This window comes from Acipenser ruthenus, chromosome 1 (assembly GCF_902713425.1).
Source record: "Acipenser ruthenus chromosome 1, fAciRut3.2 maternal haplotype, whole genome shotgun sequence".
In the NCBI taxonomy this organism is placed as follows: Eukaryota; Metazoa; Chordata; class Actinopteri; order Acipenseriformes; family Acipenseridae; genus Acipenser; species Acipenser ruthenus.
Genome location: NC_081189.1, coordinates 20278420 through 20300220, shown reverse-complemented (window position 1 = coordinate 20300220; position 21801 = coordinate 20278420). Strand labels below are relative to the sequence as shown.

The following is a 21801-nucleotide window of genomic DNA, read 5'->3' as shown; positions in this document are numbered from 1 at the left end:
AGAAAATTAATTTTAAACCGATGTAAACAAAAACAGTAAAACACGGCATTTAAAATATGGAATTTCGATAACCGTGCCAAAAGAAAAAATAAATATATTTTATTATCAAACACTGCAGCACAGGTATTTTGATTATTGTTATTCGACTGGGCTTTAAAAATGTGTTTTACTCTTTGGATATCACACCATTTTGACTAAACCAAAGCCTGTTTAACACTCTTCAAGAACAAGCCTGATAACAGGACAACGCTGTTGAACACTATATTATTTGAATTATCAGATTTGAGCATTAAGGCCCCAGTTAAATAAATAGTTTACACCCTATGGATTTATTTATTTATTTTACATTTATCTAGAGAATCCATGTCAAATTCTGATAGAACTTGCTAAGGATATTCTTTGTCACTGGTTATTGGGTGTATCATTATATCACACTTGTACATTTAAATACTGCTATATCTCAAGAACATGCAGATTAAATTGCTTACATGGTCATAGCAATAATTTACCTAAACAGGATTGGGTGCTGTACTACTTTGCATTTCTAACCCTGTGGACAACCAGTACAAACCTACAAAGTCTTAAATTTAAAAAAAGGCTTTACTGAATTACACTATAGGTATTTATTGAAAAATGTCATATTAAAAATCCGATGTTCAACACAAAGTAGTCTTTTAGTATCAGGGACCTGTTTTATTTTTTAAAATCTTGAATGTGTTTAAATTAGATTTAAGAAAAAAAATATGAATCCCTTGTATAATCTGAATGAAGGCACTGTTCGTATTTTTGTGTGAACTCATTTTTCAATTGGATTACTCTCCCATTACAAGAGTAGCAAAGGATAGTGCTATTTCTTCAAGTGTGTGTAGCTCTTTGTGAAATTAGAGGCGTTGATCAAAATCCATGAGATCTATAGGCAAGGGGAGGCCAGTACTGTACTAAAAACAAACACTGCAATTGCTCCATTGGCCCTGATGTGAGGAGCATACAAATAAGTTTGAAAATCAGTGGTGTGCTGCATATCATTGTTGTTCAAATTGAGAGATTAAGAAACAGGACTCCTTTGGCAATATTGTGCATATTCACAGGATCTTGATAAATATTTGTATTTATATACTGTGCTGTGTACCAGGAGATGATCTTCAATAAATAACTGTTCTGTTATATTTACTGATACTTTTTAAATTAACTAAAAAATGTATGTTTCTTAAACAACATACCAACTCATACTTCAATGTTTTTTTTAAAAATCTGAATCAGGTTAAATAAGTCCAGTAATAAAGAGAAAAAAAAACCCATCTCCCTTCAAGATGAAATGTAAAAACACACAGATTGAATTTTAAAGATCTAAAACTATTTGGCTTATGGGGGCTTGATGGCCTCTGGCCCCTGGCTTGTTGTTTGGATTCCACGAAAACTGAGCTAATCTTCTGGATTTCTACTCCACAATGTTGGCAGATTTACAATATTCTATAAGATCTTCATTCTGAGACCGCTGTGTAGATTCCTACGGTATCGTTTTTTGTGTCAGACTGAATATAACAGACATCTGGTTGCATAACAGACAAACTCCACATAACCTCCTGTTTTGGTAGCTGCATTTGGAAAATATGAATGGGAAACAAAGTTAACATAAAGCCTAGCTTTGTGTAAATACTGGAGGCACTGAATTAAACCAAATGATTTATAGTACGTATTGACTCACTCTGAAGAGTACAGTAAGCGATTATAGTTTATCTCCATTGATAGCTATATCAACTGTCCTTCTGTTTGGACCTGTTCAGTTATCCACATTCTGGGGATATACGGAATTGTCTGTCTCTCCGTTCATCCACCCGTCTGTATGTCACACTTCTATCTGGAGAACCACGTGTCAAATTGTAAAGAAGCATTTCATTGCTAGTTCTTATTCTGTACATGCTGTTGATATATGGCATGGTCATCACCTGATTCATCATACTGATAGCTCTGATTCTGAATGCACAGTCGTGGATGCATGTTACCGACATACTCGTTATTTCATTGATTAGTATTGATATTTAAAAACTGCAGTGACCCATATATTGGTATATTGGTGTTCTTTAACTGCATTTTCCAATTGCCTTCTGAGTTTGTTGACAGGCCACTGTGTTAACTTTTCTCTGCAATAGTTTTGGCAAAAGAGACATGGGCTTCATCCTTCCTTGAAACTTGCTTGCCACCATGTCATTAAGAACCAAAAGGTATGTTCATGTTACTATTTGGTGCAGCTTATAATGAATCACCTCCTAGTAGCTGATGAGTTAATAATACTGACATCAGCGTTAGACCAGTATTTACCTCTTGACTACAGAGCTTGCTCTTTAGTTGAATGGTAAACCGTTTGTCTTGAACCATATGGTTTGCGATTCAACGACAGACAGTCTAGCCCTCACCTTTCCATGCAATTCAATGGGCCGAGATGCCAATTCATTACAAGCTGGAGGTTGGAAATCACACAGTTATGTGGTGTTATAGATGTTGTTGCAAAACAGAATTTCAAAAAGGGGATTCAACTTTTCATTTATTTATTTATTTATTTATTTATTTTTATGTAAGGTGTTTTTGTTATACTAATAACATTTGACAGTAAACACCTAAAAATCTGATATTTTCAACACAGGCCTTGTAACAATCTTCTTACATAAACAATTCCTTTTCCCGTATGGGACACTACACCGTCAGTCCATCAACATATTTCATGTGTTCCTTTTCATCATTACCGTTTATTCAGTTTTGGTTTACTATAACTTTTCTGCCTTTCAACTCAGTGTCAGTGTGGTTGATCAACACCTTGGCCCCTCATCCACAGGACAGGTAAACCCTGCTCCAGTTTTGCCTCAGAGGTACTTTTGTGCTGCCAGTAAGTCCATTGGAACTAACATGTGAAATTCTGCTGGGCCTGTAGAAGTACGGGACTACTTCATAAGTATGATATTAAATCACAGACCCCTGTTTCATTTAAAGATTGCATTGCTGTGAGCTAGAAGTGTGTCAGACTGATTTCAGTTTTGTTGAAGACAGTTGAAGACAGTGAAAGACAGTGCCTTGATGTATTTGCCACCTATTATAAAGCTGCCTCACAGAAATATCTGTTGCAATTTCGAATAAGCGGTAGTGCCTAAATTTGTATTGGTTTACAGATTTAAACCACTTGTTTTTCAGACGTAAACTACTGAAACACACTGAGCACGATGGACACAACTGAACTACAGTTCACCCTTCCCCCACTTTACTGTATATATAAATACATATATTTTTTTACACAAATACAGCAACATGGCCGCCTGAAGAGTTCTCACATTCAGTCATATGATTGCTGAGGCCTCATAATGAGAGGGAGATTCTAAATTACTGGGTTTGTGGGGTTGCTAACAATGCAGTAAGACAGGGGTGCAATTAACTGTTTGAAACCTTTGAGGTGAAGCAAACAAGCAAATCTGAAGTGCTTATGGTGTCTTTGTTATTTTCAGACAACAAGGAAGTGCACGGTATAATTTGCCAAGTGTGTTATTATGTATTGACTGAAATGACAATAAGGTTAAAAAAACTGCCTAGATTTTTTTGGTTTGTTTGTTTCTGCTATTGTATCCTGTCACGTTTGGCTAAATTCATTATTTACTGATTAGATTTTCCTGGTTTTGCAACTTTCTCCCAGCCTTAAATGGTGGTTGTTCTAAATACCTTCAAGAAAGGACAAAAAGATTTGTCCAGCTTGGTACCGACTGCTTTCAATAGCTCTTCCCCTGAACCACATACTATTAAGGTTTCCGCCTAGCTGCAAATAAAAAGGAAGTGCACAATCCTTAAGATAACAGCCAGCCTTGCACTCATGTAAACATACAGTATATCATACAGGAAGCCACTGGCCATATGCTGTCCATTTCCACCTAGTGTCTGATCATTTGCTTGTCTTTGAAACTCTGCTAGACTCAAACAATGCTCAGTGAAGAAAAACAGAATGAACAGGAATCACCTATTCCGGTATCTTCAGAGGTTCTACTTTTTTCGCTGGTGAAAACCCTGGATTGGCCTGGTGTTCCATGACCTTGACCTGTTGCTTTGTATATCTATGTGAAAATGTCTTCCATGACATAAGTTTGTTTTCGTGATACAAAGCATTGAGATGGGAAGATGGACAGAAAGTAATGATGCAAACATTCTAAGCACAAGCAGCACATTACTGTTTATCAGCTTTTACCTGTAAAATAAAAGTTGGTTTTTTGGTTTTTTTGTAGTTATCCTATTTTAACAGTTCTGTGCTAAATTCTATAATTCTAACTATTTTTCTGGTTTCCTGAGTCAGGGAAGCATATCAGTTGCACAAGCTTTAATGTAAAATACTTCATCTATGGGCTTCAGTGCACAGCGTAACACTAATATGCTTCCCCACCTCACTTCCCCAGAAACAGTTGTCAAGTTCAGTTATAGCAGAAACCACAAGAGAGCGGCATGCATAACACATGTAATATGACATGAAATAGTAAGAAAAGGTAGATGTTATGAAGTATCCCTTTAAAACTGAAACATACCTAAAAGGTGGAAGCCATTTATGTGGTTAATTCACAATAGACAAACTGTATTTATAGCGTGTTTTTATACAATTGTTAAGAACTTCCCAACAAAGGTATGATGGGAATTTAACAAGGACACGTGACAGAGTACAAAATATCTAGCACTAGAACCTACTCTACACTGTAGACACTGTGGTATAGTGGTACACAGTGTGAACCTCCTCTACACTGTAGACACTGTGGTATAGTGGTACACAGTGTGAACCTCCTCTACACTGTGGTATAGTGGTACACAGTGAGAATGAGAAACCAGGAGATCTTGGTGTATACATTACTACTCTTTTCAAGCAGGTTCCTGTTTACAACCAGGTGACCCTGAGGTACGCGGAGACAAGGACGATTGTTTAATGTCAAACAACAATTCAGTGTTTGACCCAAAACACCCCCGAATCCATCTCTTTCTTTAAAAACAGAACCAACGTAAGATAGTATCTGTTCATCTTAACCTATAAGAACACCCCTGTAATAGCACTGCACTGTATACTGTACCAACAGATATACAGTATGGCTCTACGCTGGAGGTGGTTACGCATAAAGTTAATGAAATATTTAAACAAACTGCAAGTAGATCCTCTACATATGACCCAAATAATGCATTTTTAATTAAAGTACATTTCTATTAGGACTACAGTAGGCTATAAAATTCCTAATGCAGTACAGTATGCACTCTCAGCTATTATATCTACTGTATCATCACGGTGCAGATGTGTGTGTGGCACTGACAGGGTAAGGCAAACATATCTCAACAGGGTATTTCATTAAAGACCATTTAGGTCAAAAAAAGTTAATTTAGGTCAAAAAATGTCATTAAAGTTCATTTAGGTCACAAATATGTGTCGACTGTTTGGCTGGTAGCTAAATCTTTCTATCTTGTAATTTAACTGAAAATGTATAGCAATAGATGGAAGATCCCTGCTATAGGGGGCCCCTAGTGGTGATTAGAGGGGCCACATTAGGAAGGTTGCTTTTTTGCATGTTGCAGATCCTTTTCACACGAGAAATATTTTAACCAACATACAAATAAAGTTTAAAACATGAAAAGTGAAAGAATGTTGATCTCAACTTTAACGCCTAGTCCATTTCTTTAGTTTATGTTGGTGTGCCAGTTTGCAAGTATTAGCTGACAAACGATAGCTCCCAGAAGACACACAATATTAAAACACATTAGACTATGTTGGAAAAATGTGTCTCCTCTGCCATGACTGGTTTTAAAGTATCTGTTTGCCACATTAAAATAAGAATATTCAAATCAATTTCTTTGAAAAAGAAGCTTTGTGTGGGAATGACATTTTCAGTTCATTCATTTGCTCCAGTAAACGATTCCGCATCTTTAAACTGAGACAGTGGAGGATTTCTTCCCTTGCGTTGCCAGAGGGGGCACGAGCTGATTATGTCAGAATGAGTGAATGCCTAGAGCTCAAGCAAACAGTTACATTCCTGGCATACTTTACCTTCTTTGGTAAAATGATGTCAGCCCTTTTACAAAAAGGGAGTGCCCCATTCCCAATACAAAACCCAACACCTACCAAAACTTCAGCCTACCAAGATTTGAACTCTCTTCTCCCCTTGTAACATTAAAGTACAACATTCAGTAACAATTCTGCAGTAATACACATTGTAGAGGAGCACAGTTTGTGCTTTATGTGTGGGAACTGAGAAGACTATTTTTTAATAAAAGTACTAAAGGTATTTTCGTCACAAAGCTTTAACTTTATAAAAGTATATTTTTATAATAATAAGTCCTGGTATGGAGTACTGGTGAGTACCGGCAGAATTTCACCCCTGGACATATTAACCATAAACATTCTGGAACATGAGCTTGTGACCCAGCAGGCAGGTAGAAACACTGTCGATAAAGGGTTTGAGTCTCGTACTGAGGACCTCTCACAGTATCTGATGCCGAAGGGCATTTCAACTTTAGAAGAAGAAAACCTATTGCTGAGATATCCTATTACCCTTAAATGCACCCCTACATTGTCAATGGGTACCCATGTTATGCAATGCTAGAACACCCGGTTTGTTTATTAGTGTTCACTGTCATTGTAAAACATGGTCCAGACAACTGCAGACATTCCAGCCAATGCTCAGTGCATAAATCAAAGCACATGAATTCACAACCCAATAGCAGGCATAACAAGGTGTTTGTCCTTGACCTTGGTGTTTGAAGTGACTACACATAAACAGTGTAGTGACTACACTACTAGTAAGCACTTTGTTGTTTGGGTCCATAAGGTGCATTGCAGATGCAGTGCATATATTTTTAACCTAGCTACTCTGATCCTAGTTTTTAGTGGCTGGTTGTTTGGTTCCTATATGTTCCTCACCTGTCACAAAGAGGAAAAAATGTACCTCAGACTTATTTATAAACCCTAGCAATGTTCCACAATTGAACTGCAGTTAACATTTATAGCAGCTTGTTACCTTGCTAAGCAAGTTAAAATATGAAGAGCTCCTAAAATACATGCAGTCACCTTCAGTTGTTGGTGAAAGAAGCTAGGTTTTATGAATAAGGTCCTTGGATGTGTGCCAGTCTAGACAGGATGCCCTTTCAATCATCAGGGTTGTCTAATGTTTTTGCCTGTGGAGGGTGACTTGCAGGCCACCATTTAAGGCAAGGAAAATGCTTACATCATCCCAGCTGTGCAGAAAGCAGCTTGGCTAGGCAGTGCCAGGGCAGGACAGACCAGGGTGGTGAGAGTAGAGGAAGGCCCCAGAGGAAGGAGGAAAGGGCTGGGAGGGCATCCGTGGAACCAACTGTTACTACAGTATACTGGATGTATTTAACTGATTGTGTAACCATGTTGTATAGTAATCTCTGCTTCTGCTGTCTCTCATAAGTCTTGAAACCCACTAGAAGATTTGTTAACATTTAAGATATTACCATAATAAGGGGCTGGTGCCCAGCTTCGTCCTACCAAACTGCATTCCTGGTAGATAAATTCACTTGGAACTTGAGTTATTAAAAAGTGTTGCCAGCTATAAGAAGCAAAAAGATATGCTTTGGAAACATATGGAACCTTTATTTTTGTGGTGTTCAGTACCGCTGTTCTGAATGGTTGAACAGCAGTCAAGATATCTCTCTCTCTCTCTCTCTCTCTCTCTCTCTCTCTCTCTCTCTCTCTCTCTCTCTAGTGCATTGACAGGGTGGGTTATAGAAGATGTATGCCTAAATTGATGTATGCCTGGTAACTAAACTGGTATGTAGTAGTGTCGATATTTAGCCTTTTTTTTAATTTCTAGTGTGTGTTTTGATCTGAACTTTGAACCAACCAAGAGATGCAAACCAAGCTTTGCCCACTTTAAATTAAAATCTTCCCCACTGGGAAATATTGAATTGGTAGCTGATGAACCATGCCGGGCCTAGCAGCACTTCAGCTGGCCAAGTCACAAGCAATCCTCTAAGCTGATCCATTCAAGTGTGAATTAATACAAATAAGTGCCATATTAATAGTGTCCAAATTGTAAATGGTTTTGCCATTACCATAAAAACTGGCAGTAAAAATCCCGCTGTGGGTTACAGTATAACCCAAGTAAAAAAAATGACCTACTTTTATACAACAAAAAAACAATGACTGTGGAAAATAAGTGCGCTGCTGTGTAGTTTCTTGTTTTTTTCGTTTACATGTTACAACAAACACAGTCATTTTTGAATAAATTCATTAATACAAAGATCATAAATGAATTCAATTATATCCCACACATGCCATGCAGCTGTAACAGATGTGTGGCGCTTGATTCAGTAAACAAGCACACAGCTGCCCTCTGCCAAAATGATGTCAGCACTGTTATCAATGCTGTTGTTTGCTCTTCACATGCATGTTTATTTTGCGCTACAGCCTTAAGAATGCTATTGCCATGGCTTTACGTGTTTTATTCTTTCATCAGGCCTATATGATTTTGATCTTTTTTGTCTCCCAGACTTTATTTACACTGACCTGGCCGGGGCATGTTACCTGTAACACAGGATGTGAATGGGGAGAGGAAGCACCTCTAGCTAACCTATAGTGTTGTGACAGGATGAGTCAAAGTGAATGTGAAGTCTGAAAATGTTATAGTCCTCATCTATTAAAAGCACTGCCTTTGGAGGGCAGGTTGAGTCATGTGAGCGAGGTTCGAATCCTACTCACTGACAGGAAGCTGATCTGGGTTTGGGACCCACACAGATAGCTGTATTGAGCTTTGCACTTCTGCAGGGCTGGTTAGCTTAATCACGCTCCAGCAGCCACCTCGTCAAGGCTGGGTCGGTGCCTTCACGGTTCAGTGACTGGGTCAATTCCATTGCTTAGATTCATAGGTTTGGTGCATGAAAAGATGCGATTGACTTGACAGGGGAAAAAGAGGTGGCCTGTTGATCTATATTAAGTGGCTATTATGGGTATTACCTTTAGAGACTGGCAAAATCATTCCAACACCTCTGCAGGTATAGATAACATACCTGAGAATTCATTGACTTTGGGTATTAATAAGGTATGAAACTAAAGACTGAAAGATAATCTTCAATTTAATTTAACTTGAACTAGGACCAGGAATTAAGTTTTTTTTTAGGAATGCCACATTGTATGAAATTAGGATGAAATTCATAAAAAAAAATAAAACACACACACATTGTGCAAATTATCAAAGCTATTTACTCCAAATCGTCATTAGCCCATTTTTAATCTGAAAGGAAAAAGCGCAAATTACATTCTAAATAATAAAAGAACATCCTGAGTCTGTTAGCAAACACATCATTTAAACATTTAAACAGTTTAGTTGTGGTTTGGTAACTTTATTAGGTGTTATTTTTCCTTTCTGAAAAGAAAAAAGCTAGCGACGATTAGGAGTAAAGAGCTTTGAGAATCCAGCCCACTGTTTTTAACTCACTGAATGATCTTGCTTATATGAGGTCCTAGTGAAGAAAAAGATGGAAAAATAACAAACACAAATGGAAGTTCCACATTGTTACAGGTACAAATAGATTTCAATATCTCCAGACCTGTGGTCCTGCTTGCATTTGTCTTACATCATTAATCTTATGACTCTCATGGGTTGATGACAATGACCGTTTTGGGCATTTAGGTTAGAACAAGGTCTCTAGTGGGTCAGATGAAGTTCTTGATGTTAATTGGTAATGTTTTTAGATTCAGGTAAAGGGGTTCAGGGTTTATGTTTCAGTATACAGTACCTCTGTGGAGAATCTCATTCAGTCTCCCGTGCCTAGTGTAGCAGGGTGTCCAGTTTCTGTGATTCTGTGATATTTTAATCAACGCCATCAGTCCAAAGAATTGCTACGACAAGTCTTTTTAAATCGAGAAAAATGTGTCTGAAGTTTCAAAACACCTGTATTTGTAATGAGTTAACAGTTTCTTGCTCTGAGTGGGTACCACTGGAGCGGTTTGATACCTTCACACATAATGTTTCAGCCTCTTACAAGGCCCCTGTAAACCTGTACAGGTCTGCACTGAATGCTTACAAACTTCACTGAGGAAAAACAAAACTTGGCAAATCTTAAGAAGTAGAAGTAGTTCATTTAGAAACTGCTCTTATAAAAGCTTACCACAGTATTTTTTTCTCTTTTTTTGCATGGTTATACTATACTATGCATTTCCAGCAGTTTAACCTGGTTTGCCATGTTTATTATCATTCCTTGTTATTCTTTCTTCAGCCCTGATGTTAATCTACTGGCAGCCATCCTGTTGTGGTTTCTTACTAGCAGTAGTGTTTGTACTGGTAATAGGAGACCCCTATGGTACTAACCACTTGGTGAAATTAAATAACTGCGGAAAGAAAATAGTAGGTTTTACATTTTGACGTTGGCAGTACAGTGCCTCAGTAACTTGCTAAATTGCCAAATATTAAAAAACATTACAAAATTGCCAAATATTAAAAATAATGAATATTGAATTTTAGTGAAGGGCACCTTAAGCATGTACAATTTACTGTTAACATGGCTTAGCCATGAATGAACCAAAGTCTCAATTTATCCAACGGTAAAATAAGGAGGGAGTATTGCAACAATTAGCTCTGCTGCTATTTAATCATAAAAGTTGTCTGGTATAAAAGTCAGTGTGCCCAATTCTTTTTTAATAGATTCACTTTACACCATCAAACCTCGAGGTGCTGACAAGGGTTATCTTATGTTTACAGATGCCAGCAGGGTGCTACTTTCTCCGTACAAGCTGTCAGAAGAGAGATCAGTTTCTGCCCTCGTCCTCTCTGAGATTAATGAGAATGTCAAATGCAGGCTGTCTGTTTGAGTGACGGCCACTCTCGGCTGTAGCGAGATACTTACTTAAAAAAATAAATAAATAAATACAAATAAAACCCGCCAGGGGCCCATAGAGTTTCTAAACGGGCTCTGCTGGATAACGCAGCGTTTCATTAATATAAATAGTATTCAGTTGGACATCGAAGGAGATTGTTGTGGTGTTGAACTGTGTTTGGTCTGAGTTAAGGCGATATGAAAGTCAAGCAGGCAAGCGTTTTAGCTAAGGCCTTCCTCAGAGTAAAGAGTTCAGCTGTTTTGTAGGAGTGATTTTATACACCGCAAATATTTTTGGTCAGTATTTTTGGTCTGCTCTCATCTACCAAATGATATTGATAAAATAATTAATAGTTTAAATAAGTGCTGATTCACGACTTGGTGTAACGTTTTAATTCCCTCTTAAAGCGTCAGTAGGTTTAAATGACATTTTTATATTTTTTCCAACTGTCCCCTTGCAATTATTCAAATATTGTTCGATTTTTGTTTTCACTTTTTAATACAGTTTGTGTTATCAAGGACATTTTAGCCGAGTTCTGGAGCTGATCCTCAGTACTAATTGCCTGCCATAGACATTTGTTAGCAAAAGTGGTGCTGGCTACTTTTACTATAATAAACTTTGGCTGATTTATCCTATGTTACATACGGCAGGCAATTTGAATTAAAGAGCAGCTCTGAACTCAGGTAAAAGGTAACAGAAAAACAACATTTGAGTCATTGCAATACGAAAGAACCCCTCAGAATGATTGTCAATACCATACAAGGTAAGAGGACAGGAACAAAGAGAATGATCTATATGTAATCTGAGCTGCTTACTTTCTAAGATGCGTTGGCATTCTTTATATGTTAACACCAGCCAGCCGCTTCTGAAAGTCTAATTTAGGCTGCATCATATCATACATTCTATTTTAGGGATGACAACTGTGTTTTGGGAGCTGTGTTTTGCCCGCTGTTCCTGACAATTAATCTCCAATTTGCTTACACAGTTTATTCTCAGTACCCTGTATCTGTTTGGACAATGAAGTGGATTACAAGAGCGCAAACTGGCAAAGTCAGACGTGAAAGTGTGCATAAGACAAATAACTGAGGACGTCATCATCCCTATACAATTGCAGTGAGCATCCTGATTCCTGAGGGTGCACTGAATTCTTTATGAACAGCGCTGGTAATTAAAAGTTATGAGTCACAGCATGCTGTTATTACCACATTCTTTTGAATGGGCACCAGAATTCTATAGTTACTTGTTACATATTACAGCTTTTCCTGAGAAAAATGTTTATTTGGTGTTACTGTTGGTAAGGTATTTTATCCATGGTCCACAGGTTTAAATAACACATCCACCTTACTGAATTGAGTTAGAATGAGGTTCAATCAGTGAATGAATAGTATCTATTTATATTTCTCAGTTGAAGTAATTCAAAGTATATCGATTTGTAGTGTTACTGTTATTGCATGTGTATCCTAATCAGAAAAGCCTCACTCACTCAGTGTCTGTGTGAACAGTTGTATAGGTAAGAGAAATTAAAACTCTAATTTTAATTATGTTTATGTCATATGGGGTTTATTATTTAGCATAATATAGTTTTCATTGAATTCATATTCATATATATATATATATATATATATATATATATATAGTCATCCAATTGCATTTAGGCGATCTACATGGGTGATTAGAAAAGTAAGTTTACCACAGCAATGGCAGGGACTTTTTTTTTTAGCCAGGTCTCTCGTGACCTCTAGTGGATGTATAGTAAATTACAAGACCTTACCTGATCACTGCACTTTGATATTCAGCTTTACTAGCACAAAATCAAAATCGAGCTTTTAATATAAGATTGTTTTTATTAATTTATGAATGATTTAACTATTCCACCTGCACCCTCTAGTGGATTAATAAGTGTACAGTAGAGCATATTGTGTTTGTAAGTTTGTAAGTGTTTTAAAACTATACGATCCATCTTTGAAGCCAACAGCAAAACGTTAAAAAAATTTTAAAAAGTTAAACAAAAGGCTTAAATAATGTGAGTTAAATTTAGCGTTAAATTTAAAGTAGAAAGATGTAAAGAGAAGCTCGGTCAACACGACTTCAATAAAGCATGACATTTGAACCTACCTATACAGTTGGATATGGATATTGTATGGATTTCAGTTAGACAGTGTCAGCTATTGCAGCAACAGTGGTTCGTTTGGCGGTGATACTCACATCGGCGGCCTTCTTCTCCGCTTGTTCCAACTTCTCCTGGGCATCCTTCAGGGATTCGGAGTACTTATCCAGCTCGTCTTCCGTCCCTTTCAGCTTCTTCTGCAGTGCCTGCAGCTCCTCTTCCAGCTGTCAACACGGCGAACAAACATTAGAGCAATTTCAGGTTGAAACAAAGATGCTTGCTGTAAGTCATTTCTCCGCATACTGTGGTTTTCAGAACACTTGTGAACATATCACGTTTAGTTAGTCTACCCCAGGCCAGTGTGAATAGTGGCTATACTGTACTAAAATAAATTCAGGAGCAATGTGAAATAAAAAAAAAGGCTGTGGGTAGACGGTTTTCTCAAATTTCTCAAATTAGAACTATCAGAATCAGTAGAATTCCATGACCTACAGGATATGCATATACATCCCCAGAATGTAAATGAAAAACATTTAAATATGTCATAAATAAAACACGGATTAACAGACGGACACATATCCTTCATATATCCCCCTGATTGATACTCTCAATAGCTAGTGGTAAACTCCAACTCCAATACAAGTTAAAACACAATACAACTTGAAACACGCGAGCGTAGGCTGCAAACAGACGCCTCCACGGTATTGTGGGGATGTTAAGATTAATAGGGCACGTTATGTTTTTTTTCTACAAGAAACACTGAAAGATGAACTCTGTTAACATAACACTTTCTGAATAAAAGTATAAATACATTTTTCATTTTTAGCTGAAAGTTTGTTTTTTCTTATAAATGTGTAATGTGAAAAGAAAATATTGTGGTGTTTTTTTTTCTTTCTTTTTTTTTAATGAGTGGCATATGATGAGGCAATTAACAACGTGTCATATTGAATATAGCCAGGCCTAATTTATAAATTATGTATTTACTCTTAAGTGGAATTTGTTTGCGAAAGGAAAATGCAATTGTTATAAAGCTACGGTAATAACAAGAAACTCAAACGGACCTCAGTTGTGTTGGCTATATAAAAGGAATACTGTTTCTTACACATTTTGTTTCAGTTTTTCCTTTTTACAAAAAAAAAAAGGTTACTGTAAATGCTTTGCGCTGTACCGACTAAATTACAGTACATTGCTAAAACAACTCGGGACCTTGACGAAGTTCATAAATCTGGTTTGTGTCGGACAGATGCTATATTTTCTTCTTACCAGTTTGACCTTGTCCTCTGATACTTTCTTTTCGGTCTCGGATTGCTCAGCCCTGTCAATAGCATTCTCCTTATCCAGTTTCAGCATCTGCATTTTCTTCTTGATGGCATCCATGGCTGCTTGTTATTTCTAATTCTCTGTAGAAGAAAAGTAACGGAGGAACAAACTGACTTTCAGGAGCGCACTCGTCAGGGAGAGTAGACCGAACTGAAATGAGAAACGCAAGTCTGAACTGTGTGTTGAGATAAAACAGCCCCTCTTGATTTGGTAACAAGGAAGGCTGGAATTCTCTCTAAAGCAACCCAGGACTTTTTTTGGAAAGATCTGTTGAGTAGCCCCGATGTGGTAGTGACGTTAGCCTCTGGTGATTTGTCCTCCAGAATGCGGTGAGGAATTTTGTCCATCTTTGGGAGGCTCCGATTTCTTTTAATGTTCTGCTCTCAATGGAATGGAACTTTAGTCCTAAATATATCTCTGCAGGGAGGGTGTCAGAACATCCCATACACTGGGCATGGGGAGAGGTGGGTTATCCATTGTAATGTATCTGTAATTCAAATCCAACACACTGTTTCGTATTTACAGTACTAGTATTTCTCAGTTATTTTTTACGGGTTGTTAACTAGCATTCTTGATTGTTTCACAGTTTTCCAAAGAACATAAGAAGTGACAAAAGCAGACAACAGCAATTCCTTGTTGGAAATACAGGAAGCACTAGTCTATCCAGCCCTATGTGATGGTTTTGAACTGGTCACGTGGATGTAAAGTTTTATTGCTGGTTTGGGGGGAAAAAAAGTCAAATACCCTTCTACACCCTTTACTGTAAACCTGTGCTAGAATTCCTTACCAGCTTGGTATTCAATAAGAAAACACCAGCCCCGTTGTAATTCTCAACTATTGCTGGTCACAAGACAATTTTACAAATTTTACATTACATAGAAGAAAATAAAACTTTTCCTGTTATTTTATCATTTAGACAGGCTGGTCTGATTTCTAGAACATAAAATACACTGGTCTTTCTTCAAATGTTTTTTTTTTTTTTTTGTGAAACAAGTAGAAAAGAAGAGAGTTTGGCATTTTGCTTGCAGCTTGCTGAGTGTCAGGAGTGCTTTGTGAATTCGTCCCCGCAGCTCACAAACAGCTGCTGCCATGTGCACTTTGACAACTGCATACTGTGCATTCCGATAGGCCCATTCTCATGATCTATGACCTGCCTGTGCCTATACTGAACAAGAACCATGTCTAGAGGTTATGTCAATAATGAGCGTTATATACTGAGCATCAAAATAAACTTATCACTTATATCTGAGCATCAAAAGAAACTTATCACTTATATTTGAGCATCAAAAGAAACGTATCACTTATATCTGAGCATCAAAAGAAACTTATCACTTTATATTTGAGCATCAAAAGAAACATATCACTTATAGGAGCATCAAAGGAAATATATCACTTATATCTGAGCATCAAAAGAAACATATCACTTATATTTGACCATCAAAAGAAACTTATTACTTATATTTAGATAAAATTCACCAGATGTTATAAAAAAAATGACAAACTCTGTTTTACAGCAGGTGCAGTGACTTATTGTTGTGCTGATTAACAATTGACATCACGAAGATGCTGCAAAATGGTCTGTCGATCTTGGGCAGGTGTTGTGACTCTTGGTCTCCCAGTTCGTGGCCTGTCATTAACAGAGTTGTGTCTGGTTATACAGTCTCGCCAGGTTTGATGTAACTATCACTATTATCTGCTGTATTATTGAATTGTGGTTTGTCACACTTGTACTTTGCTTGAACAAAAGTTATTGTATTTCTTGCTCTTATTGTATTACTTGTATTGTAACACTAGAAATGTATTTGCTTACGATTGTAAGTCGCCCTGGATAAGGGCATCTGCTAAGAAATAAATAATAATAATAATAATAATAATAAATTGCTGGCTGTGAGCACCCAAGATGGCGAGCCACAGTACTGTGCCCTTGTCCAGCCTCCAACATGCCGATTGCACGAAGGCGCTGCTCTCTTGACAGACATGGCATATTGTTTTTTTTTTTCTGTGATTTTCTTTATTGCTTTTATTCAAGCGTGCAATTCAACAGCTGAAATCACTCCATATCCAGTGTCCAATCAACTGTCTCACTAATTAGGTGATTAAGCGCATATGCTTCAGTCATGGTCAAGGATGAATGATTGAGTGATTAAAAAGAAAATAAATGCTTTAGTCGTAAGTTTCTTTTGATGCTCGGTATACATAAAGTGGCATGAAGTCGCTTCAGGTAGATCCACGCTTGCTGTGTGGCTGATCTAGCACACAGCAGAGATTCATTTTGGCACTGGCAAGCCACAATGAGGAAATGCCTATAGGGCATATATTTACTATTAATTAAATATGTTAACATCAACAGGTGATACAATGCTAAATTATTTGAGGTGGACTTTCAAACAGAGCTACAAAACAGCCCATAGTTAAAGTACCTTGTGATGTGCATAATAGCACCCCCTATAGGCAATTTGTATTGTATTACTGTATTCCCCTAAGCTTGTTAAGTGCCAGTACCAAATTTCATCACGTGGCAATGGGTAGAGATAAGCTACAGAATTTTTGCTTGTAGCCCAAGCCAAGTCACCTTATATTAACCTTGCATAGTTCATAGTATTATTTTCATTATTTTAAAAAGTGTTTGAAGTGCATTCATATTTTAAACCAGAAGCAAGGCCAGTCAGAAGTGTTATTACAGTACATCACAACATGGTGTATCCATGTTACTGACAGAGTCAGCTGTTTTCTGAGAGTATTAATATAGTACGTTTAAATCCAAGTGTGTGCTATTAACCTTTCTGTATGCGTTATTATTATTATTATTATTTATTTCTTAGCAGACGCCCTTATCCAGGGCGACTTACAATTGTTACAAGATATTACATTATTTCACATTATACAGATATCACATTATTTTTACATACAATTACCCATTTATACAGTTGGGTTTTTACTGGAGCAATCTAGGTAAAGTACCTTGCTCAAGGGTACAGCAGCAGTGTCCCCCACTGGGGACTGAACCCACAACCCTCCGGTCAAGAGTCCAGAGCCCTAACCACTACTCCACACTGCTGCGTTGACATGGTTACTCTCTACTCTGACAAAAGAAAGCTTGTGGAAAAAATTATATAGTAGTTATTACACTTTTGCAGATTATATATATATATATATATATATATATATATATATATATATATATATATAAAAATTCAAAACAAAAAAAAACATGAACAGGTGCATTCAAAATGCTTGAAATGGGTTTTCGAGAAGCATGAAACATTTGAAGCATGTAGTTGTCAACACTTGTCAAAAGACATGAACACAGTCGCTCCCAACTGTCTTATCGTGCTTACACATAACACTGCAACAAAGCAGCTGTGTCTCCTTTGTAGATTGATTAGTTACCTTTAACACTACATGGCTTTATTTTAACTGCTGTACAGTAGTGCACTTGAAGTAGTACCACAGGCCAGTGTTATGAGCAGAGCAGGGGTTTAAGTTCTTTGTTTAGTAATTTCTTTATAGTAGGTCAGGATCAGTACTCTAATGGTTTGATTTGTCCTACCAAGGTAAAACACAGGGTTCAAAAACGTGGGAGGGTTCCCGAGTGGCGCATCCGGTAAAGACACTCTGCGTAGAGTGCAGGATGCGCCCTATAGCCTGGCGGTCGCGGATTCTGGTCCAGGCTATTCCACTGCCAACCGTGGACAGGAGTTCCCAGGGGGCGGCGCACAATTGGCTGAGCGTCGCTCAGGTGGGGAGGGCTTAGGTCGGCCAGGGTGTCCTCAGCTCACCGCGCACCAGCGACCCCTGTAGACTGGCCGGGCGCCTGCAGGCCTGCCTGTAAGCTACCCAGAGCTGCATAGTCCTCCGACGCTGTAGCTCTGAGGCGGCTGCACGGCGGGCCCGCAGATTGAAAAGAAGCAGACGGCGCACGTTTCGGAGGACACGTGTCCGTCTTTGTCTCTCCCAAGTCAGCGCAGGGGTGGCAGTGGTGAGCCGGGTTGAAATAAAAAAATAATTGGACATTTCAAATTGGGGAGAAAATAAGAAAAATAATTGCAGATTCCAAAAAAAAAAAAATAAATAAATAAACACTTGAATTACATGGCAATAAACAAAATGCTAAGAGCCCTTTGTGAAAACCAGCTTTATTGAACATTAATACTTTCAAATAAACACACAAAAACTGTCCATAAATTTTAATTGGGGGGAAAAAAAAAATTGGTATCCCTTAACATTAATAAGCTTATCAAAATAAAATTTAAAAAGGTGACATGAAAACAAATAAAAAAAACAAAAAAAAAAACAGGCAACAACACAGCATGTAGGATAATGAAATAAACAGAGGCAAGACTACAAAAAAAATGGACCAATTTAATGCTGGCTCTTTATATTTCAACAAGCCTGTTGCATCTCACAAAATTGCCAACAGAAGAATACAAAATATAATAGATCTGCAAGAACAAAAGGCAGATGAGTTATGTGATCTTAATTAAGTTAAAAATATTGATAAGTGCACTTAACGACTGACAAAAGTTAATTACATAAAGAATCTTTTTTAAAAATACATATGCAGGCACTTTTTCGATGAATTGATATGTTGAAGAAACAAAACACTGAGGCTGAAAAATATACTAAATATATACTAAATATACCGGCAGCATTAGCAAAGTAGGCAAACCTCAAGCTCAAGCTGTTTTTTTGAGGAGGGCAGGGTGAGAGGCAAAGGGACTAATTTGGGTTTGTTTTTTTATGAGCAAGAATAATTGTGAACAGGATTACAAACACAGGTTTCTCTGCTAAAGTTTAGAATTTAAAACAGAATTACCTGTAATACAAAATTGGCAAAAGGTGCTGAAACTAATACATCTTTGAATGCGCATGACAAAAGCATGACACACAACAGGTTGACATTACAATCTTCCTCCTACACACTGTTAAGTTGAGGGACCATGAAGGCTTGGAACTTGGTTTCAGGAGACTAGGTTACAGGCCACTGCATGGCACACCAGAGGAGACTTGGGGTTTGATACAGCAAAGTTGCCTCAAACTAGGTCTCCCAGTCTCCTGGAACCAGGGTTCAAGCCACTGTTCCTGAAAAAGTGGCTTTGAGTTCCCTCAACTTTAGGACTCATGTTTCAAAGTCAAAACTTGTTCTTGTTCAATACATACAAAAAAATAAAATCCTTAAAATATGGACTGTTTTTCTAAGGTTCCCAAACTAAAAAGCTTAAATGTGGAATACAGTATGTATATCTTAATATGTTGGTGAAGAGTACAGAAAAAATCTACCGACAAAAGCCCCAGTGTTGATACAAAGATTTATTATTATTATTATTATTTATTTTTTTAAAACATTGTTCGGTACATAAAATGAAAAATGTAACCTTTTCTATTGTATGATCGTTTCTCAAAAGCACATTCTCACATTAAGGCCCAGAACTGACAAAAGCAAGTGCATCCAATTCCAGGCACTTTATATTAAGAAAAAACACTACAAAAGTTTCATGACAATATTTAGATATGAATTTTATGGATGTGGTTACTTTAATAGCACACCGTTTTTCATAGTTTTTATAATGATATGTATAAGTTTAGTTTATTAATTTATGTATAAAAGAACCGTAGCCCTGCAGCATTGCATTCTAACACTCACCAAGTTTGTTAGAGCCACTAGGATAAGGGCTGGCCGAGATAAACTTCCTGGCCATCCCAAAGCCATTTGACCTCTGACTTCTTTGGGATACTTACACATATATAATATAATGACTCCATAATTACAAAATACAGAGCATGTAACAATTTTATTTTTCTGGCCAGCACTTTTTCATTCGTTCTTTATCTGTTACCTAATTTAAGAGCTGCAATGCTCTTTTGGTCCAGCAGGTGAAGCCACAGGCAACACATCTTGCACAGCGTGGCAGACTAATAATTCAGCCATGGAAAAGTGTAAGCTAAAAACCTGTATGTGTTGCATCCGTTAAAAATATATTAGTTATAGTACAATAAAAGCTTTACAAGCAAACAAGTGCACTGTATTATAAAAAAAAAAAAATGAAAGCCAGTGCCACTAAAATAGCACATGCAAACAAAGAAGAAACACGATCAATAACATGTTTGATTAATCTAAGGAGTAGAATGACTTAAATGGTTCAGTAAAGCCAGTTAAATTGCATAATTTTTTTTAACAGAATAAACAAGAAATCAAAAATCATTTGCATTATCAAGGTTAACAGATGCACGGGTGTAAATCTGCAATGCAAAAAAAAAAAATTCACAATGTTTTACCTAACAACTTTCAACTAAATGTAAAAATAGACATCTCTCTTAATGTTGACCTATTTTAAAGCAATCAATCTGTTCATAGACCCTGCTACAGTCCAAATGTACTGATGATTTTCTATTTTTTTTGTTTCACAGCCCATGGGGACTGAAGAAGATTGTATATTCTTTAAATATATAAATATATCCGGATGGTGCAGGTTGTTAGTTTTGTTCATCCTCCCGAAGCTCAGTGGGCAGGAACTTGTACTGCTGTTGCCTGATCGTTGCCAGCTTCTTCCGAGCTTCATCCAGCTCCCTCTCCTTCCGCAGCATCTCTTCCTGGGCTGCAATAATCTGGAAAAGAAAGGCAGGTGTACGTTTTAATTCCAGCACTTAAGACAGGTATTACAAAGCTGTCCGTAGTTCTGGAGCACCTCGGCATGATAGCCCTTGATATTTCCATTTCAAATTGCTCTGGCGCTTCTCAATGTTAAAATCGACAAACATTTGTACTTCCTAGGGATCTACACAAAAACATTTGGGAGAGGAAATCCACGTATCCTATCTTGCAGAGATTTGTTTATCAAGTGTACATACATAGGGATTGACAGCAATGCTTCTTGACTCTATTGCTCTCCAGTCGATATAAGAAACGTCAATTACTATCAGGCTCCACCCACCTGAGCAATCCCGCCGACCATCTTGCTCTTCACCACCACAGCTTCATCGTCATGTGCATCGAATGCTGCTTTCTGTGCCGCCTTCACCAGGTTATCAGAAGCTCTCTTCACAGCATTCCCAGCAGCCTGAATAGCAAAAAAGATCGATTCAGTTAATCAACGTAGAGGAAGCACTGTAAATTCATACGGCTGCATAGCTTAGAACTGGATTGTTTTCTAGACTGGACAACTGCAAAGGAATGAGTTAATAAAGATTAGAAACCACAGAACTTTCATCCACCAATCAGACAGCTCTGTTGCAGGGCACTATCACAATGTAGTCGACTGTAGAACTTTCAGATGGAACATCTAGCTTTAAAAAAGCAAAATGGAAGCAAAGCAAAACAATGAAAATAAATAAAATGCTTAAAATAACTAACATTAAAACCGTGATTAACGGGCGTTATCTTGGCAGTCGAACTTGTCTGGATGGTAGCTCTTACCTTTCCCAAGTCAGTACCAGACGGTAATGTAACACACAAGTCTCCATTCAGGGTTATATTGCTTAATTTTGCATGTCGTACATGTCATTTGTTAACAAAAGAGGAGTTCTCAACCTGCCAGGTTTC

General features: G+C 37.4%; 2 protein-coding genes across 10 annotated transcripts in view; both read right to left on the bottom strand.

Annotated features, from left to right (window-relative positions):
* The window catches only part of LOC117409268 (tropomyosin alpha-1 chain), a 47465-nt gene extending 32979 nt beyond the window's left edge, over nt 1-14486 (bottom strand). Inside the window, exons 1-2 of one of the 6 annotated variants that reach the window (XM_059020489.1) lie at nt 14205-14486; nt 13040-13165 (exon numbers count right to left, since the gene is read on the bottom strand). In XM_059020489.1, coding sequence (XP_058876472.1) covers nt 13040-13165; nt 14205-14318 — 240 coding nt within the window. In that variant the 5' untranslated portion in view covers nt 14319-14486. The remainder of the gene's footprint in view (nt 1-13039; nt 13166-14204) is intronic. The other 5 variants (XM_059020410.1, XM_059020405.1, XM_059020438.1 and 2 more) reach the window with 5 other exon arrangements.
* A 5070-nt stretch (nt 14487-19556) lies between these two features.
* The window catches only part of LOC117409328 (talin-1), a 97320-nt gene continuing 95075 nt past the window's right edge, over nt 19557-21801 (bottom strand). For all 4 annotated transcript variants that reach the window (XM_059020135.1, XM_059020227.1, XM_059020181.1 and 1 more), the window contains 2 exons: nt 21194-21319; nt 19557-20867 (listed from right to left, as the gene is read on the bottom strand). In XM_059020135.1, the coding sequence (XP_058876118.1) occupies nt 20736-20867; nt 21194-21319 (258 nt within the window). In that variant the 3' untranslated portion in view covers nt 19557-20735. The remainder of the gene's footprint in view (nt 20868-21193; nt 21320-21801) is intronic.